Here is a 22,308-nt window from a genome sequence, read left to right as displayed (position 1 = left end):
ATGCAAATTGTATGTGACAGGCAAAATACCCTCAGATTTCATGATGAATGTAATAATTCCAATTACAAAGAAAGTAGTTGCTGACAGGCGTGGAAATTAACCTATTATCAGCTTAATAGATCATGGTTACAAAATACAATAAAACTTCATTTATACATTTTCCACTTATTCGTTTTTCTCACTTATACTTTTCTTTCTATGTCCCAGCGAAATATCCACAGCGTGCACAAGTTATGATGCAGTGTTTCAGAGTGGGTTGCCGGGAAGTGGATTGGTAAGGCCGATATTAGACTATGATGCAGCATTAGAGTGCTATACTGGTACTGTAAACTAGAGGAGTTAGAAATCACATTATTACGGTAAGTCTGTCTTTTGTGGTTGTAGCGTTTCTGAAGAGAGTGTAATAAGGAACTTTGTCAAAGTTAGGTATTGGTCAAATTTTCTGTAATCAAATCTACCGCTCCACCTTAGATTTGATCAAAGGAAGTGTTTGTCTTATGTTTCCTGCATGGAGAAATCAACCGCTTGGAGCACTAGCATCGCTGCAATGTTTATCAATATGACTCCCAAATTTACATGGTGGGTCGCATGTATAACGAAATTGATTGAAATATTCGAGGAATATGAAGCACTGTGTGAGCTATAAAAAAATTTCGGATGCTGTTAGCTGTGAAGTACGGCCAGAATATACCCCCAAGAATGTTGTTGTGGTCTTCAGTCCTGAGACTGGTTTGGTGCAGCTCTCCATGCTACTCTATCCTGTGCAAGCTTCTTCATCTCCCAGTACCTACTGCAACCTACATCTTTCTGAATCTGCTTAGTGTATTCATCTCTTGGTCTCCCTCTGTGATTTTTACCCTCCATGCTGCCCTCCAATACTAAATTGGTGATCCCTTGATGCCTCAGAATATGCCCTACCAACCGATCCCTTCTTCTAGTCAAGTTGTGCCACAAATTTCTCTTCTCCCCAATTCTTTTCAATACCACCTCATTAGTTATGTGATCTACCCATCTAATTTTCAGCATTCTTCTGTAGCACCATATTTCGAAAGCTTCCATTCTCTTCTTGTCTAAACTATTTATCATCCATATTTCACTTCCATAGATGGCTACACTCCATACAAATACTTTCAGAAACGACTTCCTGACACTTAAATCTGTACTTGATGTTAACAAATTTCTCTTCTTCAGAAATGCTTTCCTTGCCATTGCCAGTCTACATTTTATATCTTCTCTACTTCGACCATCATCAGTTACTTTGCTCCCCAAATAGCAAAACTGCTTTACTACTTCAAGTGTCTCATTTCCTAATCTAATTCCCTCAGCATCACCTGATTTAATTCGACTACATTCCATTATCCTCGTTTTGCTTTTGTTTATGTTCATCTTATATCCTCCTTTTAAGACACTGTCCATTCTGTTCAATTGCTCTTCCAAGTCTTTTGCTGTCTCTGACTGAATTACAATGTCATCGTCAAACCTCACAGTTTTTTATCTCTTCTCCATGGATTTTAGTACCTATTCCAAATTTTTCATTTTGTTTCCTTTACTGCTTGCTCAATATACAGATTGAATAACATCGGGGAGAGGCTACAACCCTGTCTCACTCCTTTCCCAACCACTGCTTCCCTTTCATGCCCCTCGACTCTTTTAACTGCCATCTGCTTTCTGTACAAATTGTAAATAGCCTTTCGCTCCCTGTATTTTACCCCTGCCACCTCCAAATTTGAAAGGGAGTATTCCAGTCAACATTGTCAAAAGTTTTCTTTATGTCTACAAATGCTAGAAATGTTGGCAATGACCATTCATTGCTGGGAATTCATTACACCATGAAGTAAATAAATAAATCTGTTCTTGCTCTATAGTTAACAGATTCTTGTACACCCTTGTCTGCCCAGTAAATTAGTTATACTCATAAAATGAACATTATATAACAAAACATATGTATTATATGAAGATGATGTTGCCAACATCAGCACACTACACCACCGATGCTGTAAGTAAAACTGAACTGCAGAGAATAGTATTAACTCATCGCCGGCCATTATGAAGGAACTTCGACGAAATATTTGATGACAGTGTAATACCCCCTTTTACGTCAGATCAAGGTCATTGTCAAAGAAGATCTGATAATATAATACTGGCCTAAGCCCCATGTATTAACACGGCACCGCGGTTGCCAACTAGAAAGTCACTTTGTTGTGAGCATCCGAATCCAACTAACATTTAATTTTTAAATTCTATAGTAGCAAAGGCAAAGGAAATTGAAGGTAGTGCATGTGTGTTCAGAATTTCTACTAATAAACAGACATGCATTCAGCCGGGAAATATGAATACATGGAAGATTGATTGTTGTAGTGGTTCAGGCAACATAGAGCAGAAGTCGTTCCTATTGGTGGCCCAACGCTTTGTGAAAAAGCAAACGAATTTCAGAGCTTCATCAGGTTGGCTGCACAAATTTAAGGTAAGACATGCCGTCAGCTGTCGGAATGTATGTGGCGAAAGCAAAAGTATTGATCCTGAAACAGTGCAAGATTGGCAGGAAACCCGTTGAAAAAACTGACATCCCAATATGCTGTTAAAAACATCTTCAATGCATATGAGACAGGCTTGTGTAACAATGTAATGCATGACTGCACAGTGGCATTCAAAGGCAAGAACTGCCACAGAGGAAAACAAAGTAAACAACGTGCAACAGTGCTGTTTTGTCCTAACACTGATGGGAGTGGGAAGCTCCCCCCACTTACAATCAGGAAATTTGCCAAACCTCGTTTTAAGAACACTGTCATGTTTCCCATAAAATACACTAGTAACGAGAAATTGTGGATTACGACAAAAGTTTTCGAAAGCTGGCTTCGAAGTGTCAATGCAAAAATAGGTGCAGCAGGCCATAAGATTTTATTGTTCATAGATAAGTGTACAGTACATCCTCCCCTTACTTCCTATTTGAGAAATGTGACCATGGAATTCTTTCTGGCAAATTGCACGAGTGACCTCCAGCCACTTGACCTTGGAGTGATTCATAGTTTCAAGCTGCATTATCACAAAATGCTCGTGCAGCATGCCATCAGGTGTGTAAACATAAAAAAGAAAGAAATGAAAATAAACAATTTATAGGCAAGATTTTTTACTTGCCATTTATTTAATGTTGTGCTACGGGAGTGTAATAACACATCAAGAAATTATTAATGAATTTGTTTCTTCTGATAGGCAATGCACTACATTGCAGCTACATGCCACAGAGCTATCCCCCCTGTTCAATATGTACATTGGACAAGCAGTAATGGAAACAAAATACAAATTAGACTTCAAAGCAAAAGAAATAACAATTTTTAGATTTGCCAATGACATTGTAATTCTGCTAGAGACAGCAAAGGACTTGGAAGAGCAGTTGAACAGATTTGACAATATCTTGAAAGGAGGATATAAGATGAACATCTACAAAAGGAAAACAAAAATAATGGATTTAGTAGAATTAAATCACATGATGTTGGGGGAATTAGGTCAGGAAATGAGACCATTAAAGTAGTAGATGAGTTTTGCTTTTTTGCCAGATAATCACCAAATTAGAAGGAATATAAAATGTAGAGTGATGATGGCAAAAAACATTTCTGAGTAAGAGAAATGTATTAACATCGAATATAGATTTAAGTGTTCAGAAGCCTTTTCTGGAAGTATCTGTCTGGATTGTAGCCATGCACGAAAGTGACATAGACAATAAACAGTTTAGACAAGAAGAGAATAGAAGCTCACATCCAAATTTGTGTCACTGTAGGAAGCAACGGTTTTGACTGTGTCATGGGCTGTGTGCAGTGATTTCTTGCCACAGGTAGGATGCAAGGATAAAATGATTTCAAACAAGGATCCTCAGTTTCGATCGGCACGATGGAATGACACATTGAAACCCTATATGACACAATCTATTTACAGCTCGACACACCATCCCGATTCATGTGAGCCAGAATGGGTAATAAAGAAACTACGCAATTTATTTAGAATACATGGTGAAAAATAGCATACAATGTGGGATATTTTCTTGAGGGATTTTCAGGACGTAACGAATGAGGTGCCCCATCATGACTCAATGCTTGCTCCAGTTACAATATTACAGAACTGACAGCCAAGATATCTCATAAGAGTAGTTGCCAGTTTCCTACTAAGGACAGGAGAGCAAAATAAAAATATGCTGAACTGAGCCTTCTATAAGAACCAGGTGGTGGCCAAGGAATGGAAGAAACTATCAGGCAATAAGTTTCATGTTGGTCAGAAAGTTCTAATAAAGTCCTTTCCACTCTCAAATAAGCAAAAGCAACTGTGACACAATTTTTTTATATTTTTTTTAAATTTTATTTTATTTACAATGGACCCACTCATAACTGGAGGATCACACACCAAAATGCACTGGAACTGGAATTAATCAAAACCAGGAAATTGATTGGCATACATGACATATGCCACATTAAGCCGTAAGTCAACAAAGGTGTTGATGCAGGCTCAGTCAGCCAAGAGATATGTGATTACCATCTATTAATAGTGAGCACCATCGAAAGACACTGGTATTACCTTGCGAGAACTGTACCGTGATGTGCAATGTCCACATTTGCCCATTTACAGTATTACATTTATAAAGGGAAGTAATAAATGACTGCAGACTCATTGGAATTAAATTGAAAACAATATAATTGTGAAATGATCACATAGGGCTGTGTCCCTTGTTTCTTTCTACCAGTTTGAATGTTATATGGGAGAAGTTGGCTGGCTACTCCGGATTGCGGCCTTAAGTTTGTTTATCGTCCTGAGGCTCGGACATTTTTGCGCTTGTTGGTGGCATTTCTGGTGTCTCACTCTGCTGTTGTGATCAGCTACACCTTAGAGCTATACTTCAGATGTTGCTTTCTCGAGCAAGTTTGGGCTGCGTCCACACCACAGATGTGTGTCTGACATGTGAACTTAGGTTTGTGCTAGGGTAGTGATCAGGCCATATTTGTGGATGTTGAGAGATACTAGCCAGAACCCCATGCCCCAGAGTGTGGGGTGGTAGTTGGCATCATTTTCTCTCACAGAGGTTTGCAACATGTTGCACGGACAGTATGAGGCATTGTGAGTAGCAAGTCTACATGTTGTGTCACAGGAAATGTAGTGCTGACTGTAGGAACTATGTAGACCACACCCAATGGACAATAATTATCTTGCTGATTCACAAACAGTCAGAACTGATATAAGCATGCTCTGTCTAATTTTGGTCATTGGTAATTTGCACAATATAACTGACACACACACACACACACACACACACACACACACACACACACACACACAAGTTGCAGGTATCAGACGATCTGAAGAGGAAGTAAGTACAGAACATAAGTCCATTCCCTGTGTTGCCTCAATGTTATGCCAGCAAATATTAAAATTGCACCAGGTGTTAGGAGGTTGAAAGAAACCAGTAAGCTGGTAGTTGTGAATATACATCTCCACCAAAAGTACATAGCTTTTGAGCCCCTATCTGTAGCTATGGCTCCTGCAATGTTGGAACACACAGATTCTGTCATTCAGGTGATTCATTATAACAAAAGGCATCACACAATTCTGCTCACCCAATAGTAGCTTACATAACTTTACTGGACTGTTCTTTATCATGCACATTACAGGCCAGGTCTTACACCTTCATGGATAATGGGCAGGTTATTGGTGCAGAAAAACATTGGATCCAATGTTGGACAATAGAGTGGTACCATGCAGGCATACAAGCTGTCCCAGTAAGGTCGTCACATTGAAGAGATTATGTTGAAAAATGGATTTTGTACAGAAAAGAATAGTGAATAATATGGAATATTGCAATCATGAACAAAACTAATGAGCTTTCAAAAAAAAAAGTGTTGAACACTTATTGAACACCCATTGTATATTTAGCTGATCTAGAGGATAAAACTGGAATCTGTACGAGTCTGTTCACAGATGAGGCTTTTTTCTATAGAAACATTACAGAACGTTGAAATGCAGGAAATCCTGTAGTAGTCAGTGTGGGTGCTTGCACTGGAACCTGCATGCAAATAATTGTGACATCCTGTATGTGAAAATGTGGAGAATTTCAGTGTTACATTATTGGTGAGAAATCATTAGAGACTGTAACTATGGAAATATAATGCATCCAGAGTGGCTAACAAAACACTTGTTCAACCAATTCTTGAGTTTTGCTTAACAATTTGGGGCCCTTAATGGATTGGATTAATGGAATATATGTAGAATACCAGTATGCAATACAGAACTGTGCTTTTTGTCACAGGATCAAGAATTTTGTTAAATTTATTAACCTGTTGATTGTTCTCCTGCTATTAATTGATTTGATGAACACATGAGAGGCATTCAGTAAATAAAATAACAAATTATTTTCTGAAAGCAGGTCTTGCTGCATCTACGTAATGCTTCCTGCAGAGTCCACCTTTCTTTAGGTCAAACAGATTGAAGTCGGAAGATGCGAGATCCAGGCTGCAGAGTGGACGTGTAAGAACAGTCCAATGAAGTTTTGTGAGCTCCTCTCAGGTGTGCAGACTTGTGATATGGCTTGTGTTGTCACGGAGATGTTTGTTTTACATTTTTGTAGTGACAGACATGCTAAAATTATTTCTTCGGTTTCCTGAGGGAGGCACAATACACTTCAGAGTTGATCATTGACCTTTGAGGGAGGACATCAAACAGAATAACCCCTTTAGAGCCCCAGAAGAATGTCATCACGATTTTACCAGCTGAAGGTGCAGCTTTGAACATTTGCTATGGAGGAGAGGTGATGTAGCACCAGTCTCCACAGGCTGCTGTTTTGTTTCTGGTTCAAAGTGATGAACCCAGGTTTCATCACTCGTGAAGATGTTTGATGAAATATCATCGCGATCAGCTTCATAATACGAAAGCAATTCTGCACAGATGAGTGAGTGGTCCTCCATTGCCATTTCTGGGCTTCTGACAGTTGACAAGGAAACCACCGGGTACACACCTCCGGTTTCCCCGAGTGACGGACGAGTGTTTCAGCACGACCGACAGAGGCGTCCAGTTGTCCAGGGAGATGTTCGATTGTGATCCACTTGAACGAGAGTGTCTACGTTTTCCAAATTTGCAGAAGTTTCTGCCACGTGTGGCTGGTCGGTACGTGGGAGATCGGACGGGTTTGGTTGGTTGGTTGTTTTGGGGAAGGAGACCAGACAGCGTGGTCATCGGTCTCATCGGATTAGGGAAGGATGGGGAAGGACGTCGGCCGTGCCCTTTCAGAGGAACCATCCCGGCATTTGCCTGGAGTGATTTAGGGAAATCACGGAAAACCCAAATCAGGATGGCCGGACGCGGGATTGAACCGTCGTCCTCCCGAATGCGAGTCCAGTGTCTAATCGGACGGGTTTGCGCAAACCTATTGCAATGACGACAGACGTCTCGTCCAACAACTCATTGCCAGGTCTCCGTAAACATTCTGCGAGCACCTACGAATATCTCCAATACTCTGGTTTTCCGACAAAAGAAACTCAGTGACGGTTCCCTGTACTGAGCACACCTCCATTACAAACACCATTTGGAGTCTGTGTCTAGCACCAGGATGTACTGGAACTTTTTGAAACTGTAGGAGCTGAAGTGGAAATATTCCAGAATGTCATACAGCAAGTTCCACATTTTATCAACCAAAACTAGCCAAGAAAAAATGTGTTGCTTTACTTACTGAACACCCCTCGGTACATTAAATGAAGTACATCGAGCTGCTAGATTTGTTTTTCGTACTCTTCATATTTGTTTACACACTATGTTTCCTTTCTGCAGATCAGCTGTGTAACAAAAGAAGGACACGGTTTTTAATAGGATATGCGATACGATGGATGGCAGCGAATGCTCTGTAATGGGCACCTGTGCTGGCCTCAAGGTTGGTAAGTTGTCCCTGTATCGCACTCCTGCAGCAGCGCAGTCGGCAACAACTGGGTGGTAGTCGGTGCATGTGGAGGTGCTACAATATGTAACCCCAATGCTCACTTGGACTGAAATTGGGGCCGACAGGCAGGCTGATCTGTTGTTGAATACACCCCTAAAAAGATGAACACGGGGGAGGAATAAAATGTCAAAATGACATTGGTGGGCAAGTGTACTGTGTTCAAAGATTTGGATGTCAGTATGCCCATGCAACATCGTGCCTCCACACACCTTCATATGGAGAGGTGTGGGAACACGTAATGCACTGCAGAACACTGTCAAACGTGATCATTTTGGTGATCCTGGTGTTATGTGGTGGGGAGGCAAACGTGCACGGTTGTAATGACCTGCAAATCTTTGACCACAATACACTCATCAGTCTACATTATTGTGACTCTATACTTCTTCCATTCGTGCATCTTTTTGTGAGTGCATTCGACTCTGTCATCCACAAAAATGAAGTCTGACCAACTGCCGCGGGTCTGGAGAAAATGATTTGGAAATTCGAAAAGACAGGCTCTTTTTCGTGTGCAACCTGTAGAGGGAGGAACCGAATTGATTCGACATCAGTGGAAGCAGTGGCCACAGCAATGCCGGAGGAGACGAAAGGCAGCGTGCAAACGTGTAGTGCGTGGAGAATTGCCGAAACATTGGACATACCTGTGAGCATGGTGTGTAAAATCCTACAAAACATACTTCTTTGCTATCCATTCAGAATTACCCGTGTGCTTCCTGTCGGTCTGCCAGGAAGAGAGACCTTTGGATTTCTTGCTCACAATGATTGCCTGTGGAATATTTTGGGGACAGATGAAGCCCACTTCCATCTGACAGGATATAGCAACACACAGAACTGACAAATATGGCCATTGGAAAAATCACACACAAATCGACAAGTACCACTTCATTCTGAAAAGGTCATTGTGTGGTGCAGGTTTATAGCATCATTTATCATAGGGCCATATTTTTTCGAAGAGAGAATTGCCTTCGGGCCTGTTAGCTGTACCGTCACTGGTAAGCGTTACGAGTACCTTTGCACAAACGTGTCATTCCAGCTTAGTGTGGATGTGTCGATGGGATTATTTTTATGTAAGAACGCGCACCTCTGCACATTCCAAATCCAGTTAAACAGCTGCTGAAGTGCCATTTAAGTAATGCTAGAATTATCAGCGACCATTCCTCTACAGCCAGGCCATCCCGATCACCTGATCTTAATCCGTGTGACGTCTGGTCGTGGTGCCGTCTGAAAGATGTTTTGTTCAGTGTTCCGACTGCAAACTTAGCTCATTGAAGGCACACATTGCACAATGCATTATGAACGTAACCCCAGAAACATTTCGATTAGTTGTAGAACATGCTATTGCTCAGTTTCAACTTGTTGCAGAAAACGGTGGATAGCATATTGAACATGTTTTGCACCAGTCACTTGCAAATTAATAGTCCAATTTCACTTATGCCTTTTATGCGGTTTTTGACCTCAGGGAAATTGAAAACCGATGTGATTGATGCTTTTTATGCAGTTTTTGGCCTCAGTGAAACACCTGGTTAAATCTGCAGGACAGAACAGTTAGTTAGAATTGTGGAAAGGGGCCAAAAATGAGCAGCTGTCATTTACACTCAAACACTTATAACTTTATTTAGTTGGCCAAACATTATAGTGCAAATTTGCAAGCTTAACTATCGATTGAATATGTCACACAATGTTATGGCTTAAGGGTACAACCTCTTTAACTTTTGAAACAGATAAAGGCCCATGATTTAAAACCACAACTGCAATAAATTTTCAAAGGCAGAAGGCCCAAAGCTTTATCTTTAAATAATTTTAAAGAGAAGGCTGAAGGTCCAAACAAGCTAAGACTTAACAATAAGGAATTTTACTTTTAAAATAGCTGAAGGCCCATGATTCAAAACAACTACAATACGTTTTTATAGTTAGAAGTCAGGCTTTATTATTTATTTATTTATTTGTGTATTTATTTTTTAATGAGGCTGAAGTCCTAAACAGTTTAAGATTTAACAAGTAAGGAATTTAAATTTTATAGTGGCTGAAGGCCAATGATTGTAAAACACAACTACAATGAATTTTCAAAAGGCAGAAAGTCCAAAGCTTTATCCAAAACTATTTAAAATGAGGCTAAAGGCCCAAACAATGCAACACTTGACAAGTAAGGAACTTTCAGTTTTAAATTGGCTGAAGGCCTATTATTTAAAAACCAACTAAAAGCATACAAATTCAAACCATCAGCTACAAGCCATTATAATACACAATCAAACACCCATAAGAAAAGGCATTACAGCCAGCAGCACTCAGAAGTTTCCATGGGTTGGTCTGCACTTGAAATATTAATGTTCACTTAGGGGAGACAGGTAGTCGGCTCAAATACGTCCAATCTGCCGGCAACCCAACCAAGAGACAGTCAACTGAGGAACTCCAAAGCCAAAACATAAAAGGCGTAGCCACCCACAACCAAATATGCATAAGCTATCAAAACTACACACTTGTGTTGGACAGCAACAATATGGTGAGGAAAGGACACTGCCTGAATTTTACGTCAGTGGCAGGGCAGGTAACCGGAATGCTAACGGCCACAAGGTAGAAAATTCCGCTGGTGCACTTGGACTCCAAATAACCAAAATTCAGTTAAACTCCATCGGATGGTGGCAAAACTTTCACCAACTTGAACACTCGCTGTTGCTCACAGGAATACGCCCAACAGCTAACCATGAAAACCAATGGCACAATGTGAACAGACTGGCTTTGGTAATTAAATCACCACTCTACTTTGATGTCCTGGGTCAGTGAGCCACGAACCTCATAGCAATCAAAACAGCTCTCACACACTCTGACCCTGCGTAGAGACGGTTTGGGCCCGAACCCACTGCCCCGTACAGAGATTTTCTAGCTGATCCACACCAACTGACCGACTGCTGCACACTGGCTAGTCGGAAACTATAACACCAGACCAAAGATAGTACAAGGTGTGAATATTAATACACACCACTGCTGCCACACATAGAAAGAGGAAGAACCATGGGATAACCGCAATAACCACGGGAAACCAAATGCAGAGTAACAGTCAAGGTTTAAGCCAACGCATAAGCCGGGGCCACTCAGGATGATTAAAAACCAATGTGATTGATGCTTTTTATGCAGATTTTTGTCTCAGGGCAATTAAAAACCGATTTTTCCCTTCCGATCTGATATTACCTTGCCACAGTGGATGGGCTTACGTAACTAACAGTATCACACTTGTACACCCATGCACACTGAGTAGTACAGTTCGTTTAGTTTCAAACATACACCTTAGGCATTGTTGTATGATTCATTTGTCATTTGTAGCCAACTACTATTAAATTATGATGCTTACAGCTCCATCTATTGCTACCCTTCATAACTATTTATTTTTCTTCTGCCATATGTTTTCTCCCTTCTCCGATAATATTCCATTGCAATTTGACGTCATTCTGACCAGTGGTGGTATTTCTGCAGCAGTTTGAAAATTTAAGTTTAATTATAATCACCCTGTGCATTGTAGAGCATTCGTTGCTGTCTGTGGTGAAAACATGCCCTATTAAAATTAATACCTTTTGTATTGTTTTGTCCAGAGGACTACCATAAAATGCAGTCACTTCAGTGTAATTATTGTTTTTGAACAGAAGTGTCGATTCAGTTCATCTTGTTGCTTTTTTTTCAGTTACCTTCTTTGCTATACTGCAGCAGTTCTTTCTATGCCTGGTTCAAATTTCAGCAATCTATGTTACTTGGCAGTGATGCATCATGTGGAAGTTACAACTGTTCTTAAGTTTTACACACCAGTGTACTATTATATTATATAATCAGGAGCTTGAAAATTACCCTGTAAATAACAAAATTTCAATGAAATACACTTTGGATAAGATGTTAGCTATTTCATGTGACTATTATAGATGTACTAGCAATGAAAATACATCGGAAAAGATAAAAATATATTGACATCAGGAGTGGTATAAGAACAAGTAGAGTAGTCCGAATTTTCTCTGTGGCAGACATTACAAGGGAAGGTTTGTGCATCATGGAAAGCTTAGCCTGCTATTGAAGTTTCAAGCTTATACATTCCAGGAAGGGCCAGGCAACATATTAATTCCTGCTACATATGTCTCCTGAAATGACTGTGAGAACCTATTGCCATGAATTGCAGTCATGTTATCTAGAAAGTCTAAACAGGTCATACATATAGGTACATCATTTTGTATTATATATAAAGCTACAACTTTGTAAAACCCATATCAAAATTAAAATACACTAATATAGGATTTCCTCAGGGTAGTATCAGTCCTAAAATGCTTCCCTGAGGAACTTGTATATTAATTGTATTTTAGCTCTCGTAAGTGTTTACTAAAATCTTAGACTTATTTGGGTGTATGTTCAGTAGATGAGATATACTTCACTTAAGCAAAAATGAACACGTGCTCACAGCTTGTAAGATGTGCATTTTAGAGCCCATGTTTACAGGATTCCCCCCCCCCCCTCCCCCCCCCCCCCCCTTCGGAAAGCTTGTTGTTGGAGTTCTGGTTTATTCTATTTGCCCTATGGGACGTCACACATCTTGTGATCTGTTAATGTTATTTTGATATTCAGCACATCCATTCAATCTTATAAACTAAAAGTTGAGCAGCTGTCTTCTAAGTGTTTGATTTGCAATCACATTAAGTAATTCATAAGTTTCAGTAACTTAGAATTATTTGCAGATCACATTCTAATTGTTTGCATTTTCCTGGAAATGAGGGCAACTGAAAATGACACGATCAGCAGAACCTTTCTCTCCACATACACAAACTGGTGTATTACTACATCCTGCTTGATGCAGATTTTTGGGATATGGACCACGACCTGTTAACAGTTGCACCATACCTCGGAAGCTGTTCATAATGCATGGGTATATGCTGTAAACCCACCTTACAGTTTTTCTAGTGTCCAAGTCAGACTGCCATTCATCTAACTTCCAAGCTCGTAAGAATCTTATCAGTAACATGAGCTCCTTTGAGCTCAGACACACGATCACATATTTCATGCCCGAACCAATACAAAGAGGCCTGTAATATAGTAGGATATTCATCAGACTTATCCCAAGAATCACCAGTAAATCCTTGACAGATATTGCTAATATAACCATGAAAACATTCAGTTATTGATATTATTTACTTGGATAGATAAAAAAATCTACTCACCAAGCAGTGGCAAAATACACACATAAAAGACTGTTGTGACTGGCAAACTTTTAGAACAAATGGCTTCTTCCTTAGGCAGAAGGGTTGAAGGGGAAGGAAGAAGAGTGAAGGAAAAGGAAGAGAGGGCTAGGAAAAGGGGTAGTTTTGGGAAAGTCGCCGAGAACTGTGGGTCGGAATTAGAAGGAGCCACTGGTCTTTTATTTGTGTGTTCTGCCGCTACATGGTGAATAGAATTTTTATCCATCCACTTGACAGATGTTGGCACCAGAAGTATTCTCCGTCACAAACCGTAAAATTGCTTGTAGAGTGAAAGAGGATTTGATATGAGGGGATTTGATATGAGGGGATTTGATATGAAATTTGAAAGGTTAAAACATTCACCCTAAAACACAGACATATCACCAACAGATTTCCAGTTGTTTGCTTCTTTCAGATGTTGATAAGGTCATAAAGGCAATGTTAAGATGGTTACACACTACACATTTGTCTGAGAACCAGATTTTTTGCTAATCACTGTGACTAATGAAAAAGATAAGGCGATAACAGTTCCTATTACATATGCTTATACACCATTTACTTATTTATTCATTTATTCATCTGTAAACACATTTCTTTGTATGGATGTCGTCATTATACATACATATGTACATTATTTTGTCACATAAGATAATGAAATACAAGCTATATATAATAAATTAATAATAAATATATGTATATTACACACACAATTTATCATTGAATTACATAATGCAGAAGAACCTGCTTCAATTAAAAGAAATAGATCACAAGACTCCTCCAACGCCTGTATTGGTACACTACAATCTAGAATGTCCACTTTATAATTGATTAACCAGATTATTTATTTATGCTAATTTTATGCTACACGAATTCTCTAATTGAGTAAAAACTATTTTTTAATAAATATTATTTAAGGAATGCTTTAAATTTACAGTGTTCCTTTATGTTTTTGATTTCTTTTGGCAATTTATTGTATATCTTGACACCTTGGTAAAACATAGTGGTTTGGGCTTTAGTTTTATTCATTCTGTCTAGATACAAGCAATTAGTGTTTCTGGTTTGGTGATCATGTATGCAGCTGTTTGCTAAATATTGCTCAATATTTTTGTGAATAAAAACTGTAGCTTGCAAGATATATTCACTTGGGATTGTCAGAATACTCGATTTTTTAAATAGCTCACTGCAGTGTGCTCTTTTGTGATTCTTGCTCATTAATCTGATAGCTCGTTTTTGCAATCTGAACACATATTTCACATTTTGGGCATTTGCACCCCAGAATGTTATGCCGTAACTTATTATATAATGTATGTGTACAAAGTATGTCATTCTATGGCATGAACCATTGCACACAGTGACTAATATTCGTAAGGCATAGCATGCTGCGCTAATTTTTTCCCAAGCATCCTAATATGTCCATCCCATTTTAATTGTTGATCAACATACATACCCAAACATTTTGTGCTGGCTACACACACTATGGTTTCATTTTGAACTTTAAGTTTTGTCATATTCGGTTTTTTTCTTTATATAGACGTTTATGTTATTGTTCTTTTTCACATTAAGGGTTACTTTGTTGTTATTTGACCAGTTGTGAACTGCCATAAGCGCCTTTAGAGCTTTTACATCGAACATTTCTGGTGTCCTGTCTGTAATTATTATATTGCTGTCATCAGCAAATAACTCTGTTTCACCTTGTATTATCTACTGTGGGAAGTCATTAATATAAATAAGAAATAGTACTGGGCCTAACACACCCCCAATGTTCAAATATTCTTCATCTGAAAGATGTTTCAGTAAATAATTTGAGCTACTTGAAATTTGAGATATTCCACCCTCTGCACCCTGTCCACAAGGTAAGATCTAAACCATTTATTTACAACCCCCCTGATTCCTAGTGCTTCAAGTTTACCTTGTACAGTCATCTGTGTTGTAAATTCACACCTTTTTGATTTAGAAAAAAAAACCTTCTGTAGCTAAGCACTTTTGCTTGTAACTTTGTAGATATTTTAAGTTTTGCACTTTGACCAAAGTGGTCTGATATCCCAAGGTTTTTAACAGTTACTTCACAGAATGTATGGTTAATATCTGTTAGAATGTGGTCAATTATTGAAAATGAGTGTTTGGTTACTCTTGTGGCATTTGTTAAACATTGTGAGATACCATAATTGTATAAGATATTCAAGAACCTGGTGCTGACTTCACCCATTTTCAGCATTCATTTGCAGGATGGTGGGTGCTTCTTCTCAGATGTTGTTTGCTGGTAACTCTTTACAAACTTGTTCAACGAAAATTCTTCTGTGCAACTTCATAGTCTTGTGCACATTATAATTTCATCTGAGTGTTGGATGTAACATTATTGATGGTTACCTTGAAGGATCCAGTTTTCTGTCATTGACACACCACACTGACCTCAAATGGAGACCTACACACACACTCTAGCAAGTCAATTTGTATGATGAAATGCATATATACTAATACATTTTGTATGTGTTATGTTTGGGCATTTATGCATCTCAGCACAGCTGCAAATAAATTTAATGTAATACTTTTTCCATGACCTCTTAGATTTTCCAATTTTAATTTGGTGGACAATATTGTGAAATAATGTATGAAAATAAATATGCATCATACCCAGTGGCCTGTCAAATTGAGTACTCCCATCATGTTGAGTACATTAGCCTATGGAACTGTGTAGGCCTAACCAACATGGTGTAAATCTGCATAACTCTCCCACTCTTCTAAGTATTTCAATATGGACACATTTTTGACCTGTTATAATTGTCATCATTTACATACTAACTCTTAGTGTGGAAGATGCTTCAGCCATTTGATATCCATCTCATCCTACATTTCTCTATGCATTACAGTCTTCAGCTGTACACACCGAGATGAAACTTGCTTCTTAGGAGAACTGGGCAATAAAATATCTGATAACAGAAGTAGGTGATTCACTTTGGAAGTGTATTATATGATCATATGTTTAGCTGTATATTTGATTCATAGTATTTTTATTACATTGACTTACATCTGTTGCACATATTAATCACTGTTTTCTATCATTTAAAGTAATTTAATGAACAGCAGATGGCAGTGTTCATCTTCCCATTTTGAATGCTAAATTATGAAATCATTCAGATCAAAAGTTCATTTATATGCATTTCAGTCAGCCAGTTTTGTAGTTTCAAGTGTACAAAGACAGAAAAATGTTACAAAATTTTACAATCTTTAGCATGCTTTTAAAGATGTCTTTGTGGATAAATTAGTAATACTTCAGAATTTGAACATTTGAAAAGGGAGGAAACAGAAATGCTTAAATATTTTAGTTACAATTCACATATGTTAAAGGCAACTGTTTAAACACAAAATGTCACAAATTTTTGTATAGGACATATTAATACCCAACAAAACAATTTCAGATATATTCTTTGTTTATATGGAAATTGTTGACACAATTCTTCATTATAATTCTCTCAATGTGAGAAGTGTACAGAGGTGTGAAAATTATTAGACTCAAAATGAAAATATTGACACTTCCTAGTTCCTCTCACTCTAGAATTATTCAGCCATGTGATATTGGCATTTTCGCTCACTTCCATCCGTATGCTAACATTTACATATGATATTGGCAGTATTCTGCTATTAAGAATGTTGGCAGCACTCCCTAAGCAGCCAAGTGTTATAGTTGAGGCAAAGATTGCATAGTTGCAGCTGTTTTGGAGACAGTTCAATTCAGCTGGCACGTTCTTAAGGTTGGTTTTATGTATAATTTATCCTTAAACAATAACTAATGCATATTTCTACTTGCATTTTAGCCATAAAATATAAATATTTTTATTGTTATGGATAATTCTTTTGTTTGTCAGGTATTTGTTGGTTATAGATAAAAAAAAGTGATATTTCACCAAGAAAAGTTGCGACAATAAATCTGTTACTCAGAGAAAAACAGTATTTACAGTGAGAAATAGCAAACAGATTACAGATTTCACCAAAATCTGTAAGCTGCATTAGCCAGGCAGAGAAAGATGGCATAATTTCAGACCAGCATGTTGAGGAAAGTGTGGATGCAAGTACAAACTTTCCCCTAGAGCTCAACACAAACTTGTCCAGATGGTGAAAGACAACAGAAGTGCTAAAAGTCAAGATTTAAAGAAGGCTTTGGAGAACTATGGAGTCAATGTTTGTACTTCCATATTCTGCAGAAAGCTTATTAGTCCAGGGCTTCCAGCTCATTGTCCATGAAAAAAAAGCAAAACTTACTCCTGCAATGAGTGAAAAGAGGCTTAAATGGGCTCATGAAGTTAGAAATAAGTTTGGGGAGGACTGGAGCAAGGTAAATAAACTTTATTTAAAGCAGTTAAGAATCTGTATGTGAAAACTTCTTTTGGAAAATGAATAAATGTTTTCAAGAAAATATTCCACAAAGACATGGAGAAATTTTCTTATGTACAGTATAGTTCATATGAGCATGTAACATCTGAAATCATAGACTTTTTATGATTAAAATGCTTTATTCCTTTCAGGTCTGCTTTTCTGAAGAGTCAATATTCTCCATATGTGAAGAAATTAGACAGTATGTCCGAAGAAAGATTGACGAAGAGTTTTCTGAGCTTTGTATAGTGCAAACTGTAAAACATCCCATGTCTGTTATGGTGTGGAGTGTCATATCAACAAAGGGTACTGGCTGACTTTACATTGTGTAAGGCACTATGAATCAGGAAAGTTTTGGGAAAGAGGCTTTTACCTCAGGTGAAGGAATGGTTTCCTGATGGTGACTCCGTGTTCACGCACGATGGTGCACCGTGTCATAAATCTAAATCAGTTACACAGTTTTTAGCTGAAAATAATGTAAAAATGTTGCCATGGCCTTGAAATAATCCAGACATGGTCCATTTAGAGAATCTGTGGGCAGTTGTTAAGAAGAAGTTGAGGAAGATGAACATTACAACGAAGTTGCAACTCATGGAGAAACTCTGACAAATATGAAACCAAGATGATGTCAAAAGTTCATGCTCAAGACTTAGAGAAACAAGATTTTTTTATTTGATCCCTTATAAATGGCTCTGAAAGCCTGTGACTGTGAAAACAATAGGTTTGTTTATAAATAACTCATCTGCTACCAGTCACAATTTTCTTTATTTTATTTTTTGCACGATGCGGTTTGGGAAAGGATTCCCATTATCAAGTGTGTTTTTTGTGTTTGTTATGTCATTCCTATGTGATGTTGTTGATGTGTGAGATTCTGCTTCATTTTGTCTACTGCAATATATAAGAAAACGTGTGATTTTTAGTTGTTTTTTTGTTGTGTGAAGTTAGTTGCAAAATTTAGGAGAATTTGTACTTACAGTTTTCTTTTGGTCCATTTGTGCAGAGTCTCACACACACTAATCATCACACGCAACTTGCTGTATGCTTTTAAACATTGAAAACATTTTACATAAAAAGAAAAACAGTTACACAGGTGCTCCTACAATTCCTAATTACTTCAATAATCTACATGAGAAAATAAAATTTACAGTGGAACATGAGCAAAACAAAACCATCAACTTTCTGGAGCTAAACCTTACAGTAGACAACAACACATGCACATTAAAAATTCCTAGGAAGAACACAATGACTGACACCACAATCCCTGCGACCTCAAGTCACCCAAATACCCATAAACAGGTAGCTTACAAGTCAGTGCTACATAGGGAAACTAAAACACCATGGAACCAAGAAAACATGCAACAAGAAATATACACAGTGAAAAAGATTGCAGATGCCAATGGGTACAATGCTTCCATGGTTTGACACAATCCTAGACAAAGTGAAAAAAGCACCAGGTACAAACTGCAACACAGAAGAAAAAGAGTAAACCAAATGTTTATCTAGTATGCCATACATTGGCAATGTATCACAGAAGATAGCAATTTTTTTCAAAAATCACAAAGTAAAAATTGGGTTTTCTGCATCTAATACATTACAACATACACTAAAGCATGATCCATACTCAGACTCTGGAATATACAAGGTCACATGCCAGGAATGCGCCATGTTCTACCCAGGACAAACAGGCTGACATTTCAATAGCAGGTACACAGAGCATATAAAAGACAACAGACACACACACACATCAGCCATAGCAACACATGTACGCAATACAGGAGATCCATTTGGAAAAATAGAGCAAAATGGTCGAAGTATTCCACCGACTAAATAAAGGACATAAAATGGATTTGCTAGAAGAACTGAAGATACATTCACATTGCAGAAAATATAAAATACTGAATGAAAAACTTGAAAGTGAATCAGTGAATTTCTTTAGATGTTTCGATAGTATACTTAAATAAAAATAGTAACACATAGAAATAATCACAATTGTAAAATAGACGTAAGTAAATTATGAACCAAATTGTTAAGGTAAATAACCTCTGTACAAAAGCATATCATACTCTGTGGAAGACCTATAGAGTCATCTCTGCTGACTACTTGTAGGAGCATCTGAGTAACTGTTTTTTTATGTAAAATGTTTTCAATGTTTAAAAGTGCACAAAGTTGTGTGTGATGTTTAGCGTGTGTGAGACTCTGCACAAATGAACCATAAGGAAACTGTAAGTACAAATTCTTCTAAATTTTGCAAATAACTTCAACTACCAACTAAAAGTCACATGTTTCTCATATATTGCAGTGAAGTCAACAAAATGAAGCAAAATCTCACACATCAACATCACATACGAATGACATAACAAACACAAAAAACACACTCGATAATGGCAATCATTTCCCGAAATGCATTGAGAGAAAAATAAAATAAAGAAAATCATGACTGGTAGCAGATGAGTTACTTATAAACAAACCTAATGCCAAGACATGTTGAACCACTCATTAAGAACAAAGGCATGCCCACAAAGTACTAATGTATTTCAATTTGGCAAATAAATGCTTCTAAACTGTAAATAAAATAGAAAGAAACTTCTAAACTGTAAAATGTATTAATTTTAAGAAAAAATAACCTTGATTCTAATAATTTTCACACCTCTGTAGTAATGTGTGCACTTGTTTTTTATACAGTTGTGTACCAATCTGAGGCCAATTTTTTGACAAAAATAAATGCGCCAATATAATTTTTTTTACAGTTAATAGCACTGCTGTAGCCAATGTATGTTCGAACATTCATGGTACTCCTGCCCACATCATCTATTCACACATGGCCAGATCTTTCCTTATCACTTGGAATCCAGCGAAGAACTTCCTTGGTCCTTCTAGCATCCAGTCTTCTTACTACAAATCCTGCCCAACTCCATTTCATTTTCATATTACATGGTGATGGAACCAGTTTGGGAAAGCTGATATAAACACCAGAGTTGTGTTGTGCTAACCCCCTCTGTGTTGATTTTCAATGATTACATAAACAGCAGATACACACCAGCTAAAAGGTATCGCATTTTTCTCTGGGTCGCATCACAGAGCTTATAAATGGGACGACTAAGGAGAGAAAATTTTTTTCTTGTTGAATTAATCTTTTTTATAATGTCGAGGACAGCTAATTACAATTTTTATTTCACAAAGTACATTTCCTGTATTTGGTTGATTACTCATTGTTTTGGCAATATTGTGTAAGCAAGCATTAAAACTTGCTTAAAAAATATTTCAGATGCGAGTTACCAACACAATCAATGCCTGTATACTGACATGTGGCTGAAAATATTCGAAATTTCAAGGGCAAGTAACTGACATTTCATGATAAATACCCCACACTCACTTATCCTGCATGTGAGTTTTGCACTAACCTGAAAAGCTGCCAGATGTCATTCTGCCTGAGACACTGAAAGAGTTAGAGGCCACAGTACCCACATGGTGTATTCTGGTCCCAGTGTAGTGAAGCAAGTGAAGTCAGTGGCAGAATGCCACATTTCATAGACAGCTGCCACAGTCAGTGACTTTCCGACACAGCAAACTCGGAAGAAGCCGACTGCTACCATGAGGACCATTTCTGCAATGCAGCATCTACGTCTGGGTCTGGGACACTGATGTCTCCTGAAGCCAGCTACCGGTAGTCATCAAACAGCTGGGCTAGGTTTGCTTATTTGGTATCACATTCATGAATTATTAAAATTTATAGAAGGGCTAGATACCCTAAACACAGATTGATGAGATTATAAACAAAGAGAAATTCACATATTATCACTAAAAAAATTTTCCCCTCTCTCTCAAAGCTAGGGCTGATCCTCAACACTTGTAAGGTTGGACCAAATTTTGGCATACTAGTCTCACAGTGCACCCACTTTAGCATCTTGTAAATATACACTGAAGCAGCAAAGAAACTAGTATAAGCATATTCAAATATAGAGAGATGTGAACAGGTAGAATATAGTGCTGCAGTTGGCAACACCTATATACAAGTGTCTGACGCAGTTGTTAGATCAGTTACTGCTACTGCAATGACAAGTTCTCAAGATTTAAGTGAATTTGTACGTGATGTTACAGTCGGCGCAGGAGCGATGGGACACAGCATTTCCTACGTAGCAATGAAGTGGGGATTTTCCCGTAAGAGCATTTTACGAGTGTACCATGACATCAGAAATCCAGTATAACATCAAATCTCCAACACAGCTGTGGCAAGAAAAAGATCCTGCACAAATGGGACCAAAGACGACTGAAGAGAATCATTCGACATGACTGAAGTGCCCCTTCTGCAGATTGCTGTGGGTTTCAGTGCTGGGCTATCAACAAATGACAGTGTGCAAACCATTCAACAAATCATCATCAATATGGCCTTTTGGAGTCGAACGCCCACTCAAGTACCCTTGATGACTGTATGACACAAAGCTTTACGCCTTCACCAGGGCCTGTCAACACCAACATTCGACTGTTCATGACTGGAAACATGTTGCCTGGTCGGACGAGTTTCAAATTTTATCGAGTGGATGGACATGTGCGGGTATAGAGACAACCTCATGCATCCGTGGACCCTTAAAGTCAGCAGGGTACTGTTCAAGCTGGTGGAGGCTCCGTAATGGTGTGGGGCCTGTGCGGTTGGAATGAAATGGGGCGCCTGATGCTTCTAGATACAGCTACGACAGGTGACACATACGTAAGCATTCACCAACATCCATTCATGCCCATTGTGCATTCTAAGGGTCTTGGGAAATTCCAGCAGGA

At 38.2% G+C, this 22,308-nt stretch overlaps 1 protein-coding gene across 1 annotated transcript in view; it reads left to right on the top strand.

Annotated features, from left to right (window-relative positions):
- LOC126284980 (transmembrane protein 185B) overlaps positions 1-18,832 on the top strand; it is a 61,281-nt gene extending 42,449 nt beyond the window's left edge. The window contains exons 6-7 of the mRNA XM_049984270.1: positions 7,801-7,900; positions 17,688-18,832. Of these exons, the coding sequence (XP_049840227.1) occupies positions 7,801-7,877 (77 nt within the window). The 3' untranslated portion in view covers positions 7,878-7,900; positions 17,688-18,832. The remainder of the gene's footprint in view (positions 1-7,800; positions 7,901-17,687) is intronic.
- Positions 18,833-22,308: the final 3,476 nt, after the last annotated feature.

This window comes from Schistocerca gregaria, chromosome 8 (assembly GCF_023897955.1).
Source record: "Schistocerca gregaria isolate iqSchGreg1 chromosome 8, iqSchGreg1.2, whole genome shotgun sequence".
In the NCBI taxonomy this organism is placed as follows: Eukaryota; Metazoa; Arthropoda; class Insecta; order Orthoptera; family Acrididae; genus Schistocerca; species Schistocerca gregaria.
This window is presented reverse-complemented; position numbering and strand designations above follow the sequence as displayed.